A 27113-nucleotide genomic window follows, 5' to 3' on the forward strand; every position below is an offset into this window, starting at 1 on the left:
GTTGACTTCCAAGTAGATCTGCTTAGCATCACGCTCCAGATGTAGGTCTCTGTTCATCATTTTAGAGATGCAACTTTTCGTTTAACAGCTGATTTGCCCACCATGTTTTATAAATAATAGGAGAAGCTTCTAACATTCTGCTTGGAGAAACCTTCCATCACTGCTTCTATACCCTGTAGCATCTCTCATAAAGTGGTGACTCTTCATCACACTCCTCCCCGTGCTAAGGTAGAGAAGCTCTGTGCGAGGATTGAGGAACAAGGTGATGAGGTTTCCAAATGTTGCTGGCCTATGGCTCTCATCACCCCTGACCATGTTGAGTGGGACTGTTTTGAACCCCCCCCCCCAAAAAAAAATCATTCCAGTAGCACCTTAGAGATCAACTAAGCTTGTTATTGGTATGCGCTTTCGTGTGCATGCACACTTATTCAGTTTTGAACCCAGTAACATCTGGAGGGCCACATTCACCAAGATCACTTCACTAAGGTCATTTTTCAAGCACATAATAGACCAATCTTCCATAACAGTAAACTGAGTTTATGTTACGCTCCAGTTTTTTAAATGTATGGTTTTTATTGTATTGTATTTTGGTATTTGCTTCTCTGTCCGTTGCTTTGTGAGTCATTCAGAGAGCCCCTGTTATAGGGCAGTTATATAAAAGGGGCCAATAAATAATAAATAAAAATAATAAACCAATCATTAGCAATTGGTAGGCAGTTTAGAGTAAGGCACCCACAGATAACCACCCACTTGCCACTCAGTCAACTGTACCCTTATAGCAGATTAAAAACAGCCTTTTAGCCTTAGCCAGCCATAACTGGTTTCAGGAGTACAAGTGTTACCAGAAATGCACTTTGGCTTTGGTGTTAATTTGTGTCCCGCCTTTTGATGGGAGTCCCCCACAGGCAGCACACGGCATTAGTAAAATACAAGGGGAAGACATGTGCTTTGGTGTCTTTGCCCTGCTTCTGTCCCTCTTTGTATGTTGATTATCCGTACGTGCCAAAAATATGAACAAGGATGGCCAGATAGCAGTAATAGAAAGAGTAGAGAGATGCAGAAACCTGCCAGGATGAAACTTTTTGGAAAACCATTTCTGCAGGGAAAAGTTTACTTGGAAGAAATGAAATGAGAATTTGTGAGGATTCTGATGATTGGTTGCTTGAACTATAGAAGAAGAGTTTGGATTTGATATCCTGCTTTATCACTACCCAAAGGAGTCTCAAAGCGGCTAACATTCTCCTTTCCCTTCCTCCCCCACAAGCTTGCTTTGTCTTAAGAATCCAGGGCTCCTTTACATTGTGTGTGTGAGGCAGGGGGCGGAGGCTCAAATCTCCAGGCTATTCAGTCTTGTTCAGTTTTGCATCCTTGCCTGCTCTCTGGATCCCTGCCTTCCTTGATACCTTGCCCTTCCTAGAGTGCTGGAACCCAGGACATCAGTGTATTTTCCTGGAGTATCGTTCTATAAAGATTACAAAATTTCCTTGGAAGCACCAGCCTGTTTGTGTTGTTTTGAGAAAACCTTTGATTCTAGGGCTGGGGCCTGCCAGCATGCTCTTCACAGAACTGGATTCTGCAAGATAGAGAAGTGCTTTTAAAACGTTCCCCTGGGGCAGTGTCAGAGCCTTCTGATGCATATTGCTCACACTTAAGAAACATTAAGACATAATGTTTCTTAACATTTGCAGGGCTTGTACAGAAAGTGGGCTGGCAATATGATTGTGTGTCTGCGCTTGGAATGCTATGTGTGCTTCTGGTCGCCTCACCTCAAAAAGTTGTACAATTGGGAAAGGTTCAGAAAAGGACAACCAAGATGATCAGGAGGATAACTCCCTTCTTAGGAAAGGTTGAAGCATTTAGAGAAATGATGACTAAGAAGCGACACGATAGATTTTGAGCAAGGCATGGAGAAAGTGGGCAGAGAAAAGGTTTGCTCCTAAAAGAAGTGGTGACAGCTTTAGACAAATTCATGGAGGACAAGACTATCAATGACTACTAGCCTCAGTTATGATTTACCTCCACCGTCGGAGGCAGTACACTTCTGAATTGAGTTGCATTTGGGTCCCTCTTGCAGGCTTCTCATGTGCATCTGCTAGGCAACTGTGAAAATTGAGGGGTAGATGGGCCCTTGACCTGATCCAACAGAGCTCCTCTTCATTTTGCTGCAGATTTGCTTTGCCCAGAGGTCTCCCATATCCCGGAGTGAGGGAGACCAGTGGTCTCCTATTGTAAGGTGGATGACTGGCTTCCCAAATTGACCAGACGAAATCTCAGGCAGTTGAACAATTTTATTATTGGTTTGTCGGCAAAACAATATGGAGCAGTAGGGAAAAAACCATTCCTCATTCTGCCCGACCCATGGGCATACACAGAGTGCTTTTATACCTTTTTGACAGAGTGAAGTGAAGATCAGCCTTTCTGCAGTACTTCATCAACCAATCAAGAGAGAGCACCCCAAGATGCAAAGTCACCCGCCCAACTCTACTAGGTGGCGTTATGTATCTGGTACCTTCATACACGTGTCTATGTGGAATTTTACAGGCACAATTGTGGTTGTGCTCTACTTATAATTTGCGGTGGGCTACATCCTCTTGCTCTTGTGGTTTATGCTAGAATTTCTTAGAAGTGCTGTGTGTGGTTAGATCTTTGCATTAGATGTGCAAACATGCTGTGCCTGTGTGCAAAGTGCTGTCTGGTTTACTTTCTATCAGAGGCAGAGAGATTTAGAATTGAATATACAAAATGGAGTTCTTCTTGCTCTCCTGCGTGGCCTGACCAGGATTATTCTGGCCCTGGTCATTGCCACCCTATATTCCCTCCTCTTCAATATGGAGATGAAGAACAGGTGTGTTTCTGCATCTCCATTTGATTGACCCATCGCACTACAGTGTTTCCTGGTGTTTCCTGTTTGGCAGGGGGTTGGACTGGATGGCCCTTGTGGTCTCTTCCAACTCTATGATTCTACAGAGGAGCCAGCAGCTTCCCATGCTCCAATGTTAGGCCAAAGGATGGGCAACAGAGAGCAAAGTAAGTGAGGAAGCTTCTGCTGACTTTTCCCAGCTTGCTACTCAGCTTGTCTCAGAAGGGTTACCAGAAGCTTTTATACAGACCAAGGTTCTGCATAGGGCTAAGACAATAAGAAAGAAAATTAATATTATGAGCAGAATCTCTTTTAACTATGACCAACCTGGGAGCCAAGAACTAATCTAACTCCATACACTGGGCAGACCTTCACCGTCTAGGCTAACCTTGTGGTACAAGTCAGCCTGCTTCTTAATGTTTTTAACATCACTCTCAACACGTTTACTCTGGTTGTATACCGATGTTAGTTCCCTGATCCGTCCAATATCGGTCACCACGCGTTGAGCCTGATTGATGTACACACAGCAGGAGGAGTTCAGAAGGGCTACCTGGCCAGCTGCGTCTAGTCCTGAGAGTCTGGCCAAAACCTCATGCTTTTTTATTGAGAGACTTCAGAGCCCTCAGAAGATTGCTGGGCTTCAAAGAAGTATGTAGGGCAGAAGAAGGCTAACTGGAAGCTTGCTCAAATGTTAGGTTTTTGACTTCCAGGGAAATAGTGCAAGGCAGATAGATAACTTCGTGGTGGGGGCTGCCTTTTCTACTGAACAGTTAAAATACCTGACCAAGGCTGTTAAATGTTTCTTAGTGTCACCAGAACTAAAAAGGTTCCAGGAACCTCCGGCTGTGATCAGGAACTAGCAGTCATTAAAGACATAGTACATTGCTTTTCTTAAATCAAATAGCAAAATATTTTACAAACAGACCTAAATTTTGTTACCTGGCACATTCAGACCTTCATTTTGAAACTTCTTAACTTAAGGTATACAAGCTAGTGTTTCTAAAACTTGTGAATAACGTGCATTACTAAGCAGTTTCTTAAAAATGCTACCACACATACACATGGGGTTGGAAACTTTCCTAAGGGGGAAAGGATAATTCATTGTTAGGATAGACACCATCAGCTAATTCATAGGGCTATACACAAACTCTGAGAGCCTGTAGATTAAGGCATTCAGTCTGCAGAACTGTCAGTGTAAAATAACCATGAAAGTTTTTTTTTTCCTGCTTCAGCTTGATGCTATAAAGCAGAGTAAAAATGCTTGCTGAATTTAAGCCTGGTTCAGCTTTTGATTAATCTATTTCCATAACTCCTAAGCATTTTCTGTTGAAGTTTTTAGCCTTCGTGTTAGACCTAACAGGGAACACATATTTGCATTATACAAACATCATTTTTGTCGAAGCACAAGTGCCACTTTCTACTACATTGCATTTCCATTTGAGGCACAACAAAAAAATCGCAATACAGACTTTTGGCAACAAAGGGTTCTTTCTCTCAGGTGGGCCATGAATCTATAATGGCCACACTAGTCTTCAGAGATACTAGGATACTATAGTTGCTGGAAATCTAAAAGCCAAGGGGCTTTAGCCACTGTTTCCAAAACTTTATGTCAGCAGGAAAATACACAGTTCTCTCTCAGCTCAGTACTGGGCTTCAATGCAAATCAGTGGGTTTCAAAAGTTCCTACACAGTTCTAAAGGCCAGGAATATATATATATATATAACAATTGGAGGTTTGTCCTAGCTGAGCATTTGGCTACAGAAAGAATGGCTATTGTTCCAGTTTGCCAGAATCAGGAGAGGCTTGCATTAGATATCAGTGGGCTACCAGAAGCTTCTCCCATCATTTCCAAAGCCAGAACTGAGGGGTGCACCTGGCCAGCTCTTCCAGTTACATCCCCAACCCAGCTATAGCCCTGTATCACCTAGGGAGTTGCTGGAACCCTCCCCATATCTGTATGACCTAGGGAGTTGCTGGAACCCACCCCATGGTTCAATTTCTGAAACTGTTTTGGGTCTGTTCGCTCAAGTGAGGCAGGTACACTGCCCTTCCTTCCAAATTAAGGATACTGCTTTGGGGCAGGTAGACTTCTACTGTGGGTCCCACTCAATTGATGCCTCCCATACAAATATACATACATACATATATATATAAGGGTCTAAGATTTACTGCGTCTCCTTGTCTCCTTGATGTTTGGTGCTGCATAAGATGGACATTCCTCAACCCGTGCGTCGAGTGACAGCGTCCGGAGTGTCACAGCAGGGGCTACTTCGGTTTCCCATGCGCTGGGCGTCTTTTGCCGGTCAGACGCTGCAAGGGGAAACTGGTGCACCGTGCGCTGGGTACCCACTCCTGATTAGGTACAGCAGGGTGTGGATCCAGGGGGTCATCTCAGGCACTTTCACCAGATGGAATGGATACCTCACCACCTAGGAATGAAGAGGGTCTCGTCTCCCTTCCTTCAAGGATTCACTCAGGGACTCGCTAGCATCAGGCTGGAACCATCGTGTCAGGCTCCGCAAGGCTACACGCTGTTCGCTCGAGTGATTTCCTGTAGATAAAAAACAAAGGAGGGGGGGGGGGAGAGAGAGATTGTCCTTGTAGCTGCCGCTGCTGTTTTAGAACTTCTTGCTGGTTAGTCCACCACCAAACTCTCCGAGGTAGTGCGTCCCACGTATTGGACATTGAGGTGTGTCTGGCACACAGAAGTCATCTCTGGGATGTAGCAGCAGTTAGTTGAGAAGTCATCTCTGGGATATAGCAGCAGTGCCTTACAGCAGTCTTTGCCGAATTTCACAAGGCTTGCAACAGGATTCCACGTCTGGTCCATCTTTCAGGATCTCCCCGTGGTTTCTCTTTCCTTCCACAGAACTTCATGCATGTGCAGGGTTAAGGAGGGGTCCTTTAAATCCGTATTTGCCTCCCATCCAGCTGCCGACGGCTGAGTTCTGCTAGGATACTGAAGCCTGTTTTTCAAATTATGCAAAGTCTTGTGGTTTCTAGAAGAAGAAAAAACTTACAGCTGCTTTGTAGCAACGGGCTGTTTCCGTGAGACATAAATTTTTTTTAAAGTCAAAGCATTTAGAGCAGTAGTGTTTTTGTAAGCTGAAACGTGGACCTCCAAAGCATAACATCTTTTTCTCCCTACTTTCACAGCAACGGTCTTGGTCACACAATGTCACACAATAGAATGTCCGAAATGGCAACACCAGCCAGGCACAGCCACAGTCTCTAAGTGCAGGTTGCAGGAGAAAGCAAGTTGTGCAAATACAAATCATGCAGAATCGCTTGTGTAACCAAATAAGGGGGGTTACGCCACACATCTCTGCCGGAGGTTTGAGAGACTGCTTGAGATTTTTCGCAGCCTGTCTTCCAATGGTAGTGTTAGATTCAAACAGACAATGTCTTTACACACAAATCTCCATTCAGTATAACTTCCTTCTACCTTATCCTGAATTCTTTAGTTGATAAACATTCATTTCATTAAAATATGCAGTTCTACAAATTTTCCAACGTTGCTGTCACAAAAACATATGAAATGGGGTTGCAGGTAGGAGGGTAAAACCCTTTAAACGTAGTTTGCTTTTAGAAGGACTCAAATGTCTCTTTTTTCCCCATTCTTGTAAGTTTCCCCAAAAACTAAAGTCTGCACAGCTACAACAGGACTTGGGGAAAAGATTATAATTGTTCAAATAAAATCTATTGTCTCTTGCGTTGTGAACTACTTAAGTACATGATTTTTTTCTTTTCTTTTCTTTTGAAGCCAGCTGAAGCATATGAAAACATTTTCTGAGCACCGTTACTGGCATTTTGTCAGTTTCCTGTGGGGGGGGGAGCCTCATTTCTAGTATGGTGAATAGCATTCTAAAGGTTGCAGAGATGATTTTTCTGAACCAATCCTCCGCTGTCTGTTTGTACAGCCCTTTTAGGCATAAAATCAGTCTGATGCTTCTTTTGGTTTTTTTTTGGGGGGGGGGCTGTTTCAAGGATATTTAAAAGCAGAATACTGGGTGCCTATATTTATAACAAAGTCCAGATGCAGGTAACTCTTAAGTCACCTTGACCATGGCTCTTTGCCATGCCTGCCAAACCGACGAACTCTCTTCTGCTGGGACCCCCTTGTCCCATCTTTCTCCGAACACTCTTCCTTCCTCTTTTACATTGACCGAGACATCTCCGTCCTAGCAACTGACCTTCACCAGTGACCTTTGAACCCCTTCTGGTTCCTCACTGGTCCTTGAGCCATTATTTGTTGCTGTTTAACCACTGCCTTTCTCTTCATTTTCTTTCTCAAAATGCCTTTCTTCTCTCTGGGGGGGGGGGGAATACTGGTTTGCGCCACCCTTTTTCTCTGAACTTGTTGTTGGCAGGACTTGTAAATTAAATTTCTTTTATGACATTCTGAATTTATCTACCATGAATTCTAGGGAAATCACATTTTTCCCTCCTCTTGACCATACTCCTCCCATTTATGGCCCTGTAAAGTATCCCCTCATTCAACCAGAGCATGCACTGCAAACTTTGCCACACATACCATGCATTGGACACTTTACCACACTCTACCTCCCAGTTTTTCCTTGTTTCCTAAATGTCTATTTGTCAGGGGACCTCCTCCCTACTGACTACTAACATACACATTTTCCTCCTCCCTTTGCCTCTTACCCAAAGCGCATGGTTTTCCCAGTTGACCTCTAATTAACTGAGTACTACCAACACGCTGGAGATGTGATCAGGATCTCCCTTCCCCTCATTAAAGGGGGCCAATTCCCTTCAAGGTACCTTTTCCCTTTCTACTTACCCCAGCCGGCTTTTCCTGTTCTTCCCTTCCAACCTCGGTCCTTTTGCCTCTTTGTCCAGGGCACGGAAACTCAAGGGCCACCTCTGATCCTCCGGAAAAAGTCTGCCGGTGTGCACCAGACCAGAGGCGCCGTTAGGAATCTGCGCCCTGTCCAGTGGGGCAAAAGGGGACTGCCTCTGGTTCAGGGAAATGCCCTCATCCGAGTCACGCACGGCACCAGAAATGTAAGGTGGATGACTGGCTTCCCAAATTGACCAGACGAAATCTCAGGCAGTTGAACAATTTTATTATTGGTTTGTCGGCAAAACAATATGGAGCAGTAGGGAAAAAACCATTCCTCATTCTGCCCGACCCATGGGCATACACAGAGTGCTTTTATACCTTTTTGACAGAGTGAAGTGAAGATCAGCCTTTCTGCAGTACTTCATCAACCAATCAAGAGAGAGCACCCCAAGATGCAAAGTCACCCGCCCAACTCTACTAGGTGGCGTTATGTATCTGGTACCTTCATACACGTGTCTATGTGGAATTTTACAGGCACAATTGTGGTTGTGCTCTACTTATAATTTGCGGTGGGCTACATCCTCTTGCTCTTGTGGTTTATGCTAGAATTTCTTAGAAGTGCTGTGTGTGGTTAGATCTTTGCATTAGATGTGCAAACATGCTGTGCCTGTGTGCAAAGTGCTGTCTGGTTTACTTTCTATCAGAGGCAGAGAGATTTAGAATTGAATATACAAAATGGAGTTCTTCTTGCTCTCCTGCGTGGCCTGACCAGGATTATTCTGGCCCTGGTCATTGCCACCCTATACTATATCCTGGAGTTGCATTACAGTGCAGTGCAGCCAGCCACCTTCTCTTCCCTGGACTTATGCATTCATGGGTGCATCACTGAATTTGTCACAGGAAAGCTATTGAGCAATTTATTTTTTCTCAGAATGGAATTTTCACCTTGCTCTTAACAAATTCACCTTGTCAGTTTCTGTGTAAGTTCTGGTTCTGCCTTTATTCTGATCAGATGTTTAATAAAGAGTTTTGATGGATTGCCTAGTTAACAAATGAATCAATTTTTTTTTTCAAATGCAGCTTTTGATTAAATTTTCACTCCAGATTGACTTTTTCTTATTTGGTACATTAATGAAAAATGCAGCGAGCCATGCAAAAACATGTCAGCCGCTTCAGATGGCTTGACATCATAAATGATAGTGGGGCTTAGGCAATTTGAAGAGAGTTTAGTTGTTGTCCAAATTATCCTTTACGTGCAGCCAGCTAGAAGTGGCTGTTTCCCATTTACTTGACTATGAGCTGCCCACCCCCCACCCCAAACTATCTGCTGAGCTGCTGTATTGTCACAGCATGTTCACAACTATTCAGGAAAAAGCTGGAGCATCTTCTGTAAAGGAAGTAAAAGGTCAATTGGGCTAGAAAAATCCCACTTGGAGCTTAGAGACAGAAGGTGTTAAGTGTGTGTTTTGGGGGAGGGAGAGACTGAGACATGGGTGCTGGCAAGCATGAGGGCTTGGAAATTGTCTGAAAAAGGCCAAGGACCTGCAGAGCAGAGAGTTCAGAGGGAGAGTAGCTGAAGCAAGGGCAGAATAAGAAGTGAGCTGACAAGTAGCGTGGGGCCTACAGATGAAGGAGGCCAAGTCTGAAGTTAAATTAAGAGGGAAATGAAGAAAGGGGAAGCTTAACCTAGAAAGCTGCCTTATGCTGAGTCAGGCCATTGGTCCATCTAGCTCAGTATTGTCCACACTGACTTACAGCAACACTCCAGGATTTCAAGGCAGGGGTCTCTCTTAGCTCTACTTGGAAATGCGAGGCATTGAACTTGGGACCTTCTGCAACCCAAGCAGATGTTGTACTACTGAGCTACCAACCCTTCTCCTTCAGCTGGAGGCAAACCTTACACAGGACCCAAGGACAATGAGAGCTTTGTGGTGTTTGCATGAAAGGAATTTGGAAACTGAGGGGGTCACGGCCAGGGATCTGTACGGCAAGTTCAAGAGCTGGACTGTGCGTTTGAAGTAACTGCCCAAGTCTCTCTAGCTGTAGGCCTCTCATCTTGTAAACATTAGAGCATTTGTTGGGACAGACTAGCTGTTTAGATGAGCACTGTTTTCATTTTGCTCTATTCTTCCATGGCTAATGATGTGAAACAAAGGTACATGTCAGCTGCAATGTTCTTTAATATGGTTTTCTTCCTTTCAGCCATGCTCAGTGATGCGTTGAAACGTTCTAGCAAGAGGTGTTGTGATACAGACAGATGGTGGTATTTTAAATCTCTGCTATTTTCAGTCTAAAGTCAAAGGCTGGAGAGAGAAATAATTGGTGGTGCACCTTCTGCTGACAACCCTGTTTTGCTCTCCCTCACTCCTCACAGTATTGAATTCTGTCAGGTGCTCCTGCCCTATTCTGCAGAACATTTTGATGGCTCCTGATCCCCTGATCAGGACACAGTATAGTGTGACTTGGCTCTTGTTTCAGTTGTCGTTGATCAGAAGTGTTCTGCTAATACTATTTTGCATGTAAGCCATACTAATTCTACTCAAGATCTGTCCAGAAGAACGAGGTGGGGAACAATGTCAAAACATGTGGGCTTTTAGCACTTTGTAGAACTGTATTTGTTTGTTTAAATTTATATCTTGTTCCTTGGTCTCTGTGGTAACTTCTGTCTCTTACATCTTGGATGTTGGCAAATTGGATTTTAAAAAAGCAAAATAATATTAGAATTGGAGCTATCAGCAATGCGCAGGGGAAACTGTTTTAGTGCTCCGGAACATGACAAAGTCTTTTATATTATGGATGCTTATATCATGAATGGATGTTCTGTATTATTTTATTAATACTATTGCCTAATATGAGTTTGTCCCGGCCTTCGACTGGAACAATAAGCTTAAGAAGTCAATAGGAGTATAGCATCTAGATCTAGAGAAGTAATAGTACCACTGTATTCTGCTCTGGTCAGACCTCACCTGGAGTACTGTGTCCACTTCAGGGCACCACAGTTCAAGAAGGATACTGACAAGCTTGAACATGTCCAAAAGAGGGCAACCAAAATAGTCAAAGGCCTGGAAATGATGCCTTATGAGGAACGACTTAGGGAGCTGGGTATGTTTAGCCTGGAGAAGAGAAGGTTAAGGGGTGATATGATAGCCATGTTCAAATATATGAAAGGATGTCATATGGAGGAGAGAGAAAGATTGTTTTCTGCTGCTCCAGAGAAGCGGACACGGAGCAACGGATTCAAACTTCAAGAAAGAAGATTCCACCTAAACATTAGGAAGAACTTCTTGACAGTAAGAGCTGTTCGGCAGTGGAATTTGCTGCCAAGGAGTGTGGTGGAATCTCCTTCTTTGGAGGTCTTTAAGCAGAGGCTTGACAGTCAAGAATGCTTTGATGGTGTTTCCTGCTTGGCAGGGGGTTGGACTGGATGGCCCTTGTGGTCTCTTCCAACTCTATGATTCTATGATTCTAAGAAAGGAACAAATACTGATGCAAGTCTTGGAAAGCTGGATTTTCATTTTATTTTGGTTAATATGAAGAGTTAAAAAGGAAAGGATCATGAGAAAATGAAAACATACGAGCTGAATATGTGGGATATGACATGCTTTATTATTTGAATGTGTTTCTGAGTGCTGAATTTGAGCTGGTGTTCAAAGCTGAGCAAATATAACCAACTACCATAGATCTGGGAAGAAGGTAGGGCCTGGGCAATTTAATTTTGTATCTGTGACACGGAAAGAGGGATTCCTGCCTTTGGTCACTATTCTGAAGATTTACTAAAGATTTATATCACTCTTGCAAAATGTCAATAATGTGGTTTCCTGATAGAAAACTAGAGAAAATGCTGCAAAAATGTGAAAGATGACTGCAAGGCTTTAACTTTCTTATAAGGTGTATTCTGACTGCTGAGATCAATATAGTATGGTATTACCTATTTTAGAAGACAATGGCAAACTGATTTATTTATTTACTTTTAACACTACCGTGTTTCTCCAAAAATAAGACACCGTCTTATATTTATTTTTCCTCCCAAAAAAACCACGGTGTCTTATTTTCAGGGGGTGTCTTATTTTTTTTAATTAAGTATGGTACAGTTTAACCTACAAGGTTAAACTGCCTATCACTATGCCTTATTTTCGGGGTATGGCTTATTTTTGGGGTATGGCCTATTTTCGGTGTATGGCCTATTTTCGGAGAAACACAGTAGGGGCACAATCAAATTTCACTTTCGTTTTCTCTGTAATTTCTGGTTGTGCATGAATGCAACTCTTTTTCTTTGTGTATGGAAGTTCCAAACGGCTAGCAGAATATTGGGTGTTTTTTCTGTCCAGCTTGTTGTGATGAAAGGAACAAATGTAATTTTTTAGAGAGTTCTGTTAAGCATTGGAGCATTGTGTAGCAATGGCAAGGAAATTCATTAATGAATTGGAGGGGTTCTATTGATGGGTGTAACATGCACAGTTCCATTTAAAATAAAAACAAACCTGGTCTTTCCCCCTTGCCTTAGCTGAACACTCAGCACTTTGTTTTCTGGTATATTGAAAATCTGACTGTCTTCAGAATTCTATTTTGTTCTTAAAGCTTTCCTTTCTCATGGAGGTGGGTGAAACTTTGAAATACATAGGCGCTATCTGCTGAAAAGCCAAAATTAGAACAGATTTGTCTGTGACTTCTTTTGGCCTGCATAGTTTCTTCTCCTTCCCCATACATCTGTCTGTTCCATTAATCTTGCCACTTCCTCCTTCTGCCCTATTTTCCTTTCTTCCACATCCAATCTCTACTCAAGCATCATTAATTCTGTAAAAATCCAAAAATGACAGCTAGAATAGATTATTCTAATCTGATGCCGAAAAAGATGCTTTGCATGCTTTATTCCATGCAGATGCTATCTTATCTAGCTGCTATTTTCCCCCTTTTGTACAGAGGAGAGAAGGTCCTTCCACCATGTCTTGCATCCCCTTTTATTAGGCCACTAGTAAAAAGACCATTTTTCAGAACAAATAAACAAGTCAGTATTTAGTAAGGACTGTTGCTCTAAAAGGAAACTATTTTTTCTATGCCTGTGAAAGTTTGCTATCAGGAAAATAACTTTTGTTGTTTATCAGCAGCAGCAGCTGCTGATACTAGTTAAGGACAGGTAGAGGTGCCCTGTGCTTATTTTTGAGACTTCTATATTCCTTAGGTCAGGCATAGGCAACCTTGGCTCTCCTGATGTTTTGGAACTACAACTCCCATGGTCCCTAGCTAACAGGACCAGTGGTCAGGGATCATGGGAGTTGTAGTTCCAAAACATCTGGAGAGCCAAGGTTGCCTATGCTTGCCTTAGGTTGTGTGGGTTACCAAGACATGTCAGAGACTTTCTCCCTCCTTTCACTTTTTTACCACTGAAGGTGTGTTGCTTAAGTGAGAGAAGCGTTTTGTCAAAAGGGGGCAGGGGCTATAAATGCATTCATTTGTACCTGAACCTTAAATGATGGTGCTTGTTAGTGAATGTTGTGCATAGGATTTTATTCTGCCTCCTGCAGCAGCACAAAGAAAGCTACCAGTGTACTTCATGATGACATTTGATCTTTCCCAGTTGAGAGACATATGCTTGCTTAGAATGACACTTCCTTTCCTGGTGTGAATGAATGGGAAATATCAAGCTGGCAATTCAGCTCAAAAATCCTTGAGTTAGTGAAGTGCATAGCACACTGATTCTCATGACCAACCTCAGCTTCTATGACTGATTTCATACTGGCATGCTCATCACCCATGAGTGACTCCAGTAACAAATGTTGACTTGCATGTTTAAGGCAGCCATCGCATGTGAGAAAGACTACAGGTAAAGCTTTCCTCTCACCTCACATAACCTCAAGCAGGACCTGGCATGGTGCAGTGACTAGCCTGGAAGCCTGAAATTCAAGGGTGTTATTCAGCACACTCACTCCATCAGCTCAAGGGCTTTTGGCTGCACAGTGGGACTACCTCACTCCAGGCACCCTGTAAATCTGTTCTGGGTTCCCCCTCCCAACCTTCAAGAGTGGATTTGGAGAGGGTGGAGGCACATTGAGGGAGAAGAGGGGGAGGCAGTTCTGTTGTGCAAAAAGAAATCCTTGAGCTAATGGAATGTGCATATTGGATACCTCCCCAAATCCCATAGTGTAGAACAGGGGTCTGCAAACTTTTTCACTGTCCCTCAGACCTTGTGGGCCAGACTATATTTTTGGGGGGGAAATGAACTAATTCCTATGCCCCACAAATAACCCAGAGATGCATTTTAAATAAAAGGACACATTCTACTCATGTAAAAACACCAGGCAGGCCCCACAAATAACCCAGAGATGCATTTTAAATAATAGGACACATTCTACTCATGTAAAAACATGCTGATTCCCGGACCGTCTGGTGGGCCGGATTTAGAAGGCAATTAGGCCACATCCAGCCCCCGGGCCTTAGTTTGGGGACCCCTGGTGTAGAATCATAGAATTTAGAGCTGAAATGGCCCTTGGTGGTTATCGCTTACAAGAGAAGACATTGTTCCTGTGCCTAAATTGCTCCAGAAAATGAGAGCTGGCCACCTCCTGAGGTGGTCTTTCCCACTATCAAACAGCTCTTTGCATTAGGAAGTGTTTTTTCCTCTGATGTTTAGCTGAAATTATGTTCCTTGCCATTTCAAAACCCATTAGTTTAGGTCCTGCCCACTGGAGCAACAGAGAACAAATCTGCCTTCTCCTCATTGAGCAGCCTTAGGCAAGATGCTTTCTCTCTTTCTCAGCTCCCCAAACTATAATATGTGGATAATATTGAACAGCTTTATAGGGTTATTATTAGGACTGCTGAGATAATGTATGTGAAGAATTTTGAATACCCAGGCCTTATACAATTGCCAAGTATTTACGGTTACTAATAATCCCCCCCAATGGAGATACTTTGCATCCTCAACCAGGAATCATCAAGTTATTCTTATTTACTATTATTGTATATTACATTTCTGTTATATTAATGTTATGTATGCATGTGAATCAACCGTGATGAACACATGTTAATAATTTTTAATTCATTTTCCTTCCTTGTACTAAAATTGTCCTATCTCCTGGCTTTTAGGCACTATGTGAATGTGCTCTTCAAACTCCTTATGACAGTATGAAACTAGGCATGCTATCTGTACTTTCCACACTGTCGGGGACAATAGCCATCAAACAGTACTTCAGCATTGCTCCAGGTATGAATAGATTAGATCAGCTGAATTTTGGCACACTTTCAATTTTTCCCCAGTGTTGTTGCAGATATTAGTATAAGTGGTGCTTTTCAGTCTTTTGAACACTGTAAATAATGTTGAAAAGTGTGTTTCCTTGGAAGGCACTGAAGCAGTTCAAAAACTGCAGAGCTAATTTTAATCACATTGTAAGACTATGATAATGACCGAAATTATAAACCAAGAAACTAGTCCTGCGCTACAGTTGCCTTCCACATTAGTATTCTCTGGCACCCTTTTTCTCTGCATATGATCATTTTAAAACCTGCACTTCTCATGAATTAATATAGTTACAGGTATGTTAGACAATAAGATAGGATACATAATTTACCTTTTAAAGTTGCTTGAGTTGCCTGGTTTGCTGCTTTCGCTACACACAGCATTGCATGAACTGATTGGCACATCTGATTTAAACCATCCTCCGCTCTCCAGCTATGTCTCAGGATGGTCTCTTAAGTCAATCAGATTGTTGATGCATTCTGTGCTTTGAGTCCTGATTTGGTTTATGTGAAGGCCTATTGATTTTGGAGGAGTTTAAACCCACTTATCTTTGGTAGCTCTTTGAATCTGAATGAATGATTTGTTGTCTTCATATTCCGCTCCTTCTCCAATGAACTTGGAACAGCCTTTCAACCTTGAAACAAGCCCCCTGAAGCAAGGTAGACCGAGAAATGATGAGGATCCCAAAGCCACCCTGTAGACTATTTTTCTGCAAGGGTGTGGAGTAGCTACCATTTCACTTAAAAATAAATAAATGGAGGGGCTGATGAAAACTCGGGTTATATTGTAGTGATTCGAACTTGCATAAATTTGAGATAAGATGGATGTGGATAGTGGCCAGCTGACTGTTCTGTGTTTTGGAAGAGCAGTACAGTTCTGCACAGGTTCTACAATGTTGGCTTAGGATCCAACATTATTTGTAGTCATCTTTGGGCCCTCCCTTCTTCTGTGCATGCTGTTTCTGAAAAAATGCTCACGATAAAGCAAAAACTCGGCTCTTGGGCCCCCAACCCCCAGGACCTCTGTCATGAACAAATCACTTGGGTAGGAGGGACAGGGTCATATTTCACCCTGTGTGAGGTCTTATTTCTTATTAGAAGACATCTGAAGGCAGGCCTGTATAGGGAGTTTTTAATGTTTGATGTCTTACTGTGTTTTAATTTGTTGGAAGCCGCCCAGAGTGGCTGGGGTAACCCAGTCTGGTGGGTGGCATATTATTATTGTTATTTCAATCAATCAATCAATACCCCCTTTATAGCTTAGCTGGAGGTTAGGCAATGCTTATAACCAGACCATCTTCCTATTTTTCCCTTGCTCTTAAACTGTGGAAAAGAAAATACTGCATGTAATGAACAAGGCTTTGCTGTTTAGAAGTGTCCCACTATTTCTCCCTTAGGAGCAACACCTACAGCAACAAGATCATCTGATCTAGTCAAACTAGCACAGGAATGCTGTTACCATAATAACCAGGGGATTGCAGCTCATGGAGTCCGAGTTCTGACAAACATAGCTGCTTCATGCCAGGAAAAAGGTAATTCTAAAAGGGTGGGTGGGTGGGTGTCATAGTATATCTCCCCATGTTTGATGTAATGTGCTGTGTTTTCCTTTGGAAAGAAGTTGAACTCATGTGGTTGTTTACCTTTGATGCTAAACGTGAGAGCTCAAGTAATTGCTGTTTACTTTCACTATTTTTCCATTGCTTATGCAGTATTTTGTTGGAATGAGAGCTAAGCATGGTCATCCTAATGTAAATCAGTGCACTGCTTTTAAGTTGACTGGGTGTGAACTGCAGACATCCTGCTCATTTCTCTGCCAATGTAATGAAAGAGAAATTTTAAGATGGTGTTGCTGCCTTCCAGTTTATAGCCAAATCTAATGGTCATGTGGTTTGTTTTGTTTTTCATTTCACCATTGTCTCCTCCCTAACAACAAGAAATGCATGCAAGCTAGAACTGACAGCATTTCAGTTCTTGGTGTTTTAAAATTGATGGAATTTATTTGAAGCTCACTTGGCTGTGCTGTATTACTGCATCAAGGCATTTCTAGACCCCAGATTTCCAAATTATATTAAAGGGGAAATGTTTGTTCTCTTTCATCGCCATGAGGACGACAGTGGCTAATATTAAAACAGTTAGGAATTAAAGTTTAAATATTTGTCCTAGATCTTTTGCCGTTGGAGCAGGATGCTGTCTTTGGCCTTGAATCCCTCCTTGTTCTTTGTAGTCAAGACAGCAGTCCAGGTACTCAAGCAACCTTAAAGGTAAATAATGAATCTACCCCCACCAACCCAGTTGTCTTCCATATTCATCTGTATAAGAGCAATGCAGGTAGTTTTGGTGGGGCCACTTTTTGTGGTCTGGTTAACTACTTAAAGTAGAAATAAATGCCCAAGCACTACAGAATGCACACAGATCAAGGGCAGGACTGAATAAGTTAGCAAGTCTAGAGTAGCCCAACATTTGCCTCACTGTGCTCTTGTGAACTTGCCACCCCATAGAGTGAGGACTGACATGCAAATGAGTTAATGCCCTTTGTGGAGCAGGTAGTCAGGAAAAATACTTGGGATAGGTGAATATGTAATTTGACTCATTGTTGTTCCATACAATAAGTAGTAATATTATATGTGTTGACTGTATATACCGATAGCATGAGTCTCATCTTTGTAAAAACAGAACGGAGATGGGACTTAGAATGCTATCCTATGTTTAAACAACGTAAACCACAGTTTGATCCTGACTTCTTCCAATAAATCATAGTTTAGGCTAAACACAGTTTATCCTTTTTAGGCAGGATATAATCAGCCCAGCTTAGTTTTAAGTTTAGAAGCAGCTGATGATTCCCCAAAGGAGGAAGGGTCTGCTGTACAGAAGCATAAGGCAGTATCCAACAAAACGTTTCCATTAGTGCAAGGACTTCTGGCTCTGCAGTGTAACTTCCATTCCTTCTCCTCTCTCTGTGCTCTTCCTAAATCTGAATCCTCCCTGCATGTTCTTTAGTTTAGAGGGTTTGGTGGTTTGGCAGAATGCCTTTGTGTTTTTTGGTTTATCCTTTATTTTGCACCTTCACGGTTACATGAATGTTGTGACCAAAAACCAGTAGCATTTGACAGATTTGCGATGAATGTTGAACAAGCCTTTTTTGTTTTTCCCCAATACAGATAGCACTCACTTGCATGGTGAAGCTGGCCAAGTGCCGCCCCCACCTGAGCCAGTCCATTGTGGAGTCCTTGTTGACACAGCTGCACAGCGCTCAAGATGCTGCCAGGATTCTCATGTGCCACTGCTTGGCAGCCATTGCCATGCAGTTACCGGTCTTGGGAGATGGAATGCTGGGGGACCTGATGGATCTCTATAAAGTGATTGGACGGTCTGCATCTGATAAACAGCAAGAGCTTTTGGTAAGCAACATTGATTCCAGATATAGCAACCTGGACCTGGGTACTATTGATTGAATAATCATTTTGTAAACATGTAGTATTATATGTTGTGTAACAGTCAACTTTCCTCACTGCAGTGGAAACCATGATGCAGTTACAACATTGCTGTGTTTTTCTTTCTTTCTTTTCTTTCTTTCTTTCTTTCTTTCTTTCTTTCTTTCTTTCTTTCTTTATTTTTTGCTTTCTCTTCTCATCGTGGGGTTTCTTTCTCTTTTTTTGTATCCTTGTATCCTTTGCCATGTTTCTTCTGTCCCATTCTTTGACAGCGTTAGCATTCACATTTAAAAAACGTTTTACTTGTCTTTTCATTTTTGGTTATCAAACCTGTTGTAGAGAAATGCATAGTGGTTTTGGACAACAATTTTACATGAAAGGATTTCATTGCTTCTCGTTTCCTACCTGTGGTACTGGAGGAATGTGTCCGTGAACTCGCGAGAGAGTGAAAGCACATTATGACAAAACATTGTGTCCGACAGGTTTGAAAGCATATATCTGGGCAGATATATCTAATCTTCATCTAACCTGTGGTTGCCACTGGTCATGATGCTTTTTAAAAAAACACCCTTCATTTTCAAAGCCAACATGCTTCTGTCTAACAATTATGAGGGATTAGCATCAGAGCACTGATATTACAGTTTTAGATATCAACTGAATGTTCAGTCAGTAGAGAAGCTTGTTTGGCTACTAGATGAGGTGCTAGATAAACAGTTGGCATTTTTAATTAAATAATGATGCCACTGGACACCTTGGATTTGCATGAAGTCAGTGTGATTACTGAAAGAGCTGTGTGTGTGTGTGTGTGTTTAGATAGAGGGAAAGCAGACAGACAGACAGCCCTTGCCTTAAGGTGTGCAATATAAGAAACATAAAAAGAGGCTGCTGGATCAGGCCAGTGACCTATCTAGTCCACTGTTCTCACAGTGACCAACCAGATGTCTGAAGGAAACCTGCAAGCAAGACCTGAGCACAGGAGCCCTGTTCCCTCTTGCAGTTTCCAGCCACTGGTATTCAGAAGCACACTGCCTCTGTCTGTTGAGGCAGAGTAAAGCCTCCAGTTATGGCTAGTAACCCTTGATAGGCTTATTCTCCATGAAATTGCATCATCTTCTTTTAAAGCCATCCAAATTGATGGTTATCACTGTCTCCTGCAGGAGTGAGTCCCCCATGGTTTAACTGTGCACTGTGTGAAGAAGTATTTTATTTAATCCATCCATAGTCCTAGGTATGATAGATAACCCGCATAAAGAGAAATGGGAGTGTAGCATGCAGTTAAAATGTCTAAGAAAAGATTAGAAATACAGGATGATCACTATACAAAGCATGAGAGAAAATTCCTGTTGAAGTTTTTTGCACAGCGGAAAAGAAAGGCAATGCCAGAGATTCTGACAGATAACCAAGAAAGGAAAAGTAGAAGAAGGAGACGTACTAGAAGAGGAAGGGGACATAAAACAGAAGATGTGAAAGAAGCATGTGGATGGAACAAGTTTAAAATGAGAGCCTTTTTAATACTGTAAATGAAAAAAAACACCAATGAACTTGAGAGAACAGAGGAGTGGTATTTTAAATTGATTAACTTCTATTAAGTAAGCATTAAACAGATGTTTGTATTATTTAGTCAGGAGTCAGGAAGTTTAAGGAAACTTAAAAGTCTGCATCCCAAACCTGAAACACATCCATTTAGGAGTATACCTGCAGTTTTATTAATCTCAATCCTCCGTCAGTCCAGTAGGTGGCACTTGTTTTACATGGGTGGTCAGCTTGGCCTGGAAATGACAGCACCACTGTAAAACCTCTTACCCATTTCCACCATGGCTGTAGACTTAGGACAGCTCAAAGTGGATTTGATGCATCCTACGTCTGCATGCTTTTTGTATTGCCCACCTTATCCAAGTGGCAGCCCTTATGCACACCCCATATGATTTGAATCTTGCCCAGTCCACGGATAATGAGGGTTGGGGAGCGACTTTAGTCAACTGTGGAGGTGTTGAAGTGCATTGTTTGGGTGCGGTTTTTTTTTATAAGTGCGGTGATGTTTTGCTGGGTGCCATAATCACCCCTTCCACTACTTCCATTGGTAAGGCACTCTTTGGTGGGCTCAGGCAACACAAATGAACATATAATTAAACCTGCTTTGTGTATTGGAAAACACAGGGGGAGGGGCAGGCATTGCATGCACAAGTGAACAGATATTTGCCAACAACAGAGGTCAGGTTTCTGGACCTCAGGGAGGGTGTGCAGGTATCAGTTGAGGCAACAACTCAGCGTTTGAACACATCGCCATAAAGTACCACCCACTAGTGTGGGCGGAAAACCTGGAGACGGTTCAATTGAAAGTGCTTGTGTGTGGACAAACATGCACAAACTGCCTTGCCAATGCTAGCCAAGGCAGAGAGGAAGTTCCCTCAGCTCTCTTGCCGATGCTCAGGGAACAGGCCCAGGGAAGTGGTAGGCTTTGGGCAGAGCTGCCTGATCCCCACACACTGCTGTGTGTGAAACTGATAAAGGTGTTTCAGATATAATGGGCAGAGGGCTGAAACAGCCTGTTGTTTGCTATATGATATTTTCACGTAATTTTGTTCAAGCTATTTACTGTGACTGTGTTGTTGAATGTATTTCTCCTTTTTAATATCTTGTATGAGCCTCAAAAGCGTAACAAATGGGAAAGTGTAGAAAAGGACCACCAAAATCAAGGGGTTAGAACGCCTTCCGTACCAGAAAATGCTTTTTTGTTTAGGAAAGAACATGTCTAAAGGTTGGACATGGTAGAGGCTCATGAAATTATGTATGGTGTGGAGAAAGTAGGTTTTTTGCCCTCTCATATAAGACTAGGAATTGGATCAGTCAGTGAAATTGATTAGCAGTAGATGTAGGACAGACGAGAAGAAGCACTTCAGATAGCACATAATTTATGGAATTATGCTCATAAGATATGAAGGTGACATTAGCTTAGATGGCTTTGAAGGGCGGATTAAGCAAATTCTCACATCAATCATTAGCCATGAGGCAATGCTGAATGCAAGTTGCAAAGCAATAATGCAGAGCTGTTGTTTTAATGCCCTTCTGGTGATACCTGACAGATCACAGGTGCTGGATGCGTAGTTTGCTTTTACGAGGGCATAAAGCCATTCCACTACCATTGGTTGGATCCAGCTAAGTTGTTCTCAGAGTAGACCAGTTGAAATCAGTGGCCTTAAGCTAGACCTATGCATTAATTTCAGTGATCCAGTTGTATATAACCCCATGTTTACTTGCCAGAGCTTGCAATCCTTTTCAGACAGACCCACTTGCAAGCAATTTCCACTGAAATCCATGAGACTTTACTGGAGGTAAATGTATCCAAGCTCAAGAGTGTTGGACTGGGCACTGGAAATCGTGTCTGTGCATGCACAGATACCGGAAATCGCATCTGCCCATGTCCAGATGCCGAAAAACGCTTCTGCAGATGTGATTTCCGGCGTCATGCTGCACCGGTCTAGCCCATGGACGATCTCCGTGGGAGTGATCTGGCCCATGGCTGGTAAACCTTGCTGACCCCTGGGTTAACCTTTCAAAGAAAGTAACAGAAAACTATTCAAATGTAGCACTAAACCATGATTTAAGGTCTTCCCCTTCTGTATTTCTCCTGTTGCAGTCTTCAGAGATTGAATAAAGTACTTACCACTCCTGGTTTAGCAGCAATGCTGTTTTGTCTAAACCTAGTAAACTATGGTTTGTGTAACCCCCAGTTTCCCCACAAACCAGGACTGCATTACAGTTTGATCCTAATTTGTCATTGTGATTCTGATTGGAAGGCAAATTAACTAGTTTTTTACTAGTCAATTGTGAACCAGGAACATAACTACGGTCGTACCTCGGAAGTCAAACGGAATCCATTCCAGAAGTCTGTTCGACTTCCAAAACATTCAGAAACCAAGGCTTCCGATTGGCTGCAGGGTTCCAAAGAACGTTTCGTTTGCAAACCGGAACACTCACTTCTGGGTTTGCGGCGTTTGGGAGCCAAAACGTTTGACTCGCAAGGCGTTTGGGATTCAAGGTATGACTGTATTCATGTGCAAGTGGGAGTGGACCTGATGAGACCAAAGCTCATGCTGGTGATGGCAGACTATGATTCCACATTATTTGTGGCTAGGGTCTGTGTGATTTATTTTTTCATTCAGCTTTGCACTCTTCCTTCCTTGTTAGGTATCTCTCGCTACTGTGATATTTGTTGCCAGTCAGAAGACTTTATCCTCTGAAGTGAAAACTGTTATCAAACAACAGCTTGAAAATGTCTCCAGTGGATGGACAGCTTACAGGATAGCCAGACAAGCTTCCAGAATGGTATGTGTGATCCATAATTTATAATTCAGGTTTTCCCAATAAGTACAGTGGTGCCTCGCTTAACGAATGCCCTGCTTAACGAAATTTCCGCTTAACGAAAGGTTTTTTCTAGTGGAGGTTGCCTCGCTAGACAAATTCGTTTTATGAAAAATTCGTCTAGCGAATCGCGGTTTCCCATAGGAATGCATTGAAATTCAATTAATGTGTTCCTATGGGCAAAAAAAAATCAATGCATTCCTATGGGATTTGCTAGACAAATTTTTCGTTATAAGAAAATACCCGTGGAATGAATTAAATTCGTCTAGCGAGGCACCACTGTACTGTAAGGCTAATTGACTGAGTTGAAAGTAACTCTTTGTACTTAAATTCCCCATGAAGACTGTAACCTTTTGGGGAGATAATTGCCCCACCTATGTAATATAAAGTGGCTGCTCCCCCCCAAAGAATAAGGAGTAGGGTTAAAATATGTGAAAGCATGCTAAATTAAAACAATTCTACCTGCCAGGTTCCAGCTATTGATGGACCAGTTTCCCTCAGCTAATTTTACAACAAAAAAGTCAGCTGATTTCATTGGAGACATGGTAGGGTCTGGATACCATTTCATAGAGTCCCATTTTGGCAGCTGTTAATGGGAGCACTCATCTTGAGCAGGGGTGCTATTTTAGATTTCATTGGGAAAGACTAAGGCAGGCACCCCCAAACTGCGGCCCTCCAGATGTTTTGGCCTACAACTCCCATGATCCCTAGCTAACAGGACCAGTGGTCAGGGATGATGGGAATTGTAGTCCAAAACATCTGGAGGGCCAAAGTTTGGGGATGCCTGGACTAAGGCCTTTCAGTGGGGAGAGCAAGATTCTCAGCAAGGTACCACTTGTGGGATATATTCAAGCTTTAAATGGCAAGAACAACTTTGAAATGTTTTTGACGATTTCATATTATTCTGATCCTGTTTTATCGTTTGGTTTAAGTGCAGAGGTTTTGTTGTTGTTGTTTTCGTTCTGTAAATCTCTCTCTTGTTGCCCTGCATAGGGTAACCATGGCATGGCCAGAGAGCTGTATCAAAGCTTGCTGACTCAGGTGGCTTCAGAACACTTCTACTTCTGGCTAAACAGCTTAAAGGAGTTCTCCCATGCAGAGCAGTGCCTGACAGGGCTGCAAAAGGATGATTATAGTTCAGCACTTTCCTGTATTGCTGAGTCACTGAAATCTTACCACAAAGGAATAGCATCCTTAACGGTCAGTGTGAATTCCCCCCCCTTTACTTTTTGTGGACCTCTAGGTTAAAGCAATTGTCCTTTTTCACTACCGTTTCTGTCTTGGAAGAACAAATGTTGCGCTTACACCTACTTTCTTAAGCAGCAGTAGCTTATTTCAGCAAGAACTATAGCGTTTAAGATCTTCACCTCCTTTCTGTCTACATGGCCATCTGAGTGGATTGGGCGCCACCGAATTGGCATGTTGGCAGTGCAAGATTCCAGTAATAATTTCATCAGTAAGGTAGCTTACTCCTGTAATAATTAAACCAGTAAACTACTGCTGTTTGACAGAGTAGGTATGAACCCACTGCTTTCATGCTCACATTAACATTTATCATCACATGAGTGCACAGGAGGCAGAGACTGAACAATAGCAGTCTTGGCTGCAGTATGAACGATTTCGGATTCCTTGTGCAATCAGCCAAGAGTCACCAGAGTTCTCTTCCGTAAAACGAAGACCTTTCCTCCCTCTTTTGTTTACCTTCGGTTGCATTTGCCGGAATGGAACTGTGTTCTGCATTCTTGAAATGCTTAGCCAGGGAGAGGGACTTGCCCTGCTGCGCTGGAAATATATTATGCAGTAGAGAAACAGCAACTAATTTGTAGTTTGGTTACATGAACAACAATATCATCTTTGGATTATTTGCATTAACGTGTTGGAGGCTTGGCTTGACCTTATTATGGACCGTGTTGCATAAGCTTATCCAAGAAATTCTGGATCTACCACTTAAAATGGGTGTGGGAAGCATGAGATGTGGCCAAGTAGTGAATATGCATTTTTAAGCTTCTTCATTTTCAAAGCTTTGCTCAGTTCAGTGTGTTGTTGTGGTTAGAACATTGGATTGAATTCAGGCAGGCAGAGATAAATCCAGCCTCACCCCAGAGGTCCCTAGGTGAACTTGACTTGGTCTCTCCTTAATCTGCCTCGCAGGTTTGTAGTGAGGATAGGAATGGCCCTATATCCTCTGTCCTGATTTTCCATTGCCATGGCTATTCAAAGAGCCAGAAAGGCCGTTTTCTCCTCAGGGAAAGGGGAGAACCTGCAGAAAAGCAGGGGGATACATGTTGTGGTGAGACACAGTTTGTCCAAACTTGATCTCAAAAATTACAGGATATAAATACATTGTCTTCAAAGTGAGTCCCTTGATGTGGTAGGAAGAAGACAGGCACAAGGCTTACTTAACTTGCCAGTTCTATTGAATTGCTGCAGTCCTGTGTTGCACCACGTGCGTGTGAACATTTCTGACTCCAGAAGAAGGCAATTTGTCAGCTCAGGCAAGCAGAAATAAGATAGAGCTTGGTTTATATGGAGCAGAAAATGTATTTAATTGCTTATCGTGACAAAAATAGTGCTCATTTCAATAGAAGAACCACAGTATGAGAAAATTGATGTTTTAGGTTGCCTTTGCAATGTATGTGCCCTAGTTTGAGCCTTTTATTAACCTAGTAATTGTTTCTTATGAAGCTTTAAAAAGGCAGCTAAGTAGTTTGTTCATCTCTCTGGGCAAATACTGATTTGGTTGTTTCATGTGTCTTTTATTGTGCCCTTTGTATATGGAAATCACAGAGCTTTGTTTATTAGCTTGGACATCCTCAGAACTCTGACAAATATGTTAATTCAGAAAGTATCGCTGCTGAATGCATACAAGCTGTATATCTACATGCCATTTACAAATGTCCTCTTTGTGCATATGCTCTGTCCTTTTCTTTCTCCTCTGTCTCCCTTTACCTCTTTGGCCCTTAACTTGGGTTCTCAAGCGAATCTAGGATCAGAATATCATCCTTCACAAAGGCTGGACAAATACATATCCTTATATCCTTCCTTAGAAATCTGCTGCTATTCTGGCTGCTCATTTTTAAAATTGGCACTGGAAAACATGGCTGCTTCTCCCTTTTCTTCAGCTCTGGCCACACATTATCCTAATGCTTGCGTGATGATAAATTTTTGAAGGTGCCTGGTGCAGAGAGAAAGGAGGTATTGGAAATTAGGACCTTGCTCTACTCGGTGGAGACCTCTATTGGGGTGATTATGAGTTCGAGGGAGATGTGGCGGGGTGGAGGGATGGGGTCATTGGTTCTAGCAGGGTTACAGATAGACCATCTCTGGACTCCCCAATCCTGGGTCTTTTGCATATGAAGCTGCTCATCTGCCAGACCATCTGATTTAATTGTGGATGAGCGAACTGAACTGGCATGCATCTCCATGGTCTGAGTGAGCTAATTGGGTGGAGTGGATCTGAAGATTGACTTAGAACAGGCATCCCCAAACTGCGGCCCTCCAGATGTTTTGGCCTACAACTCCCATGATCCCTAGCTAACAGGACCAGTGGTCGGGGAAGATGGGAATTGTAGTCCAAAACATCTGGAGGGCCGAAGTTTGGGGATGCCTGACTTAGAAGACCTGAGACACTGACAGGTTGGGGATTCTGCTGTTTTTTGCATCGGACCTGGTAATTCCTGCAGTACTTGTAGGAAACAAAATAGATCTCACAGGCCTGAACTCTACCCACTCCTATTCTAAATTACATTTGCTTATTAATTTAAATCTTGTAAAAGTCTAACCCCCTGCTCCAAGCAGCAGTAGCAACTTCTGAATATCTGTGGGAGCTGTCATCCATAAAGTTCACCCATGGAATGTTCTTCTGAATACTAATAGATAATCCCACAAATATCCCACATTATCTAAACAAAGTGTTCTTCTAGGGAAATGAGTTCTAAAATTGAAAGGGCATTCTTCAATGGCTTTTGACTTGGGTCACCAGTCTCAAAGTTCTGATTCTGTGTTTTGTTTGTCTTTCAGGCTGCCAGCACGCCCCTTAACCCTTTGAGCTTTCAGTGTGGGTTTGTCAAACTCCGGATTGACCTCCTTCAGGCTTTCTCTCAGCTCATCTGCACTTGTAATAGTCTGAAGACTAGTCCTCCCCCTGCCATTGCCACAACAATTGTCATGACCTCAGGCAGTGACCTTCAGCGGTGTGGACGCATTTCCAACCAGGCATGTGCTCCAGTTTGTCCCTGTTATGAACGTGCAATTATATTTTTACTTTTATTGGTGTGCTGAGATGAAAACAATGAACAGTGACCAAAAAAGTGACCAGTAGCCGCAATTCAGCTGATCATTAAAGGATGAGACTCCTTTTGCAATGGGCAGAAGCCACAGTGTTCTCCTATAAACATGTTGAAAACGTACAGACCTTCTGCAGAA

General features: G+C 42.5%; 1 protein-coding gene across 1 annotated transcript in view; it reads left to right on the forward strand.

The window, feature by feature from the left end:
- The window catches only part of INTS7 (integrator complex subunit 7), a 47867-nt gene that overhangs the window by 6439 nt on the left and 14315 nt on the right, over window positions 1-27113 (forward strand). Inside the window, exons 8-14 of the mRNA XM_035111281.2 lie at window positions 14746-14863; window positions 16293-16427; window positions 17059-17156; window positions 18054-18293; window positions 22515-22652; window positions 23682-23888; window positions 26709-26903. Of these exons, the coding sequence (XP_034967172.1) occupies window positions 14746-14863; window positions 16293-16427; window positions 17059-17156; window positions 18054-18293; window positions 22515-22652; window positions 23682-23888; window positions 26709-26903 (1131 nt within the window). The remainder of the gene's footprint in view (window positions 1-14745; window positions 14864-16292; window positions 16428-17058; window positions 17157-18053; window positions 18294-22514; window positions 22653-23681; window positions 23889-26708; window positions 26904-27113) is intronic.

This window comes from Zootoca vivipara, chromosome 3 (genome assembly GCF_963506605.1).
Source record: "Zootoca vivipara chromosome 3, rZooViv1.1, whole genome shotgun sequence".
NCBI lineage: Eukaryota > Metazoa > Chordata > Lepidosauria > Squamata > Lacertidae > Zootoca > Zootoca vivipara.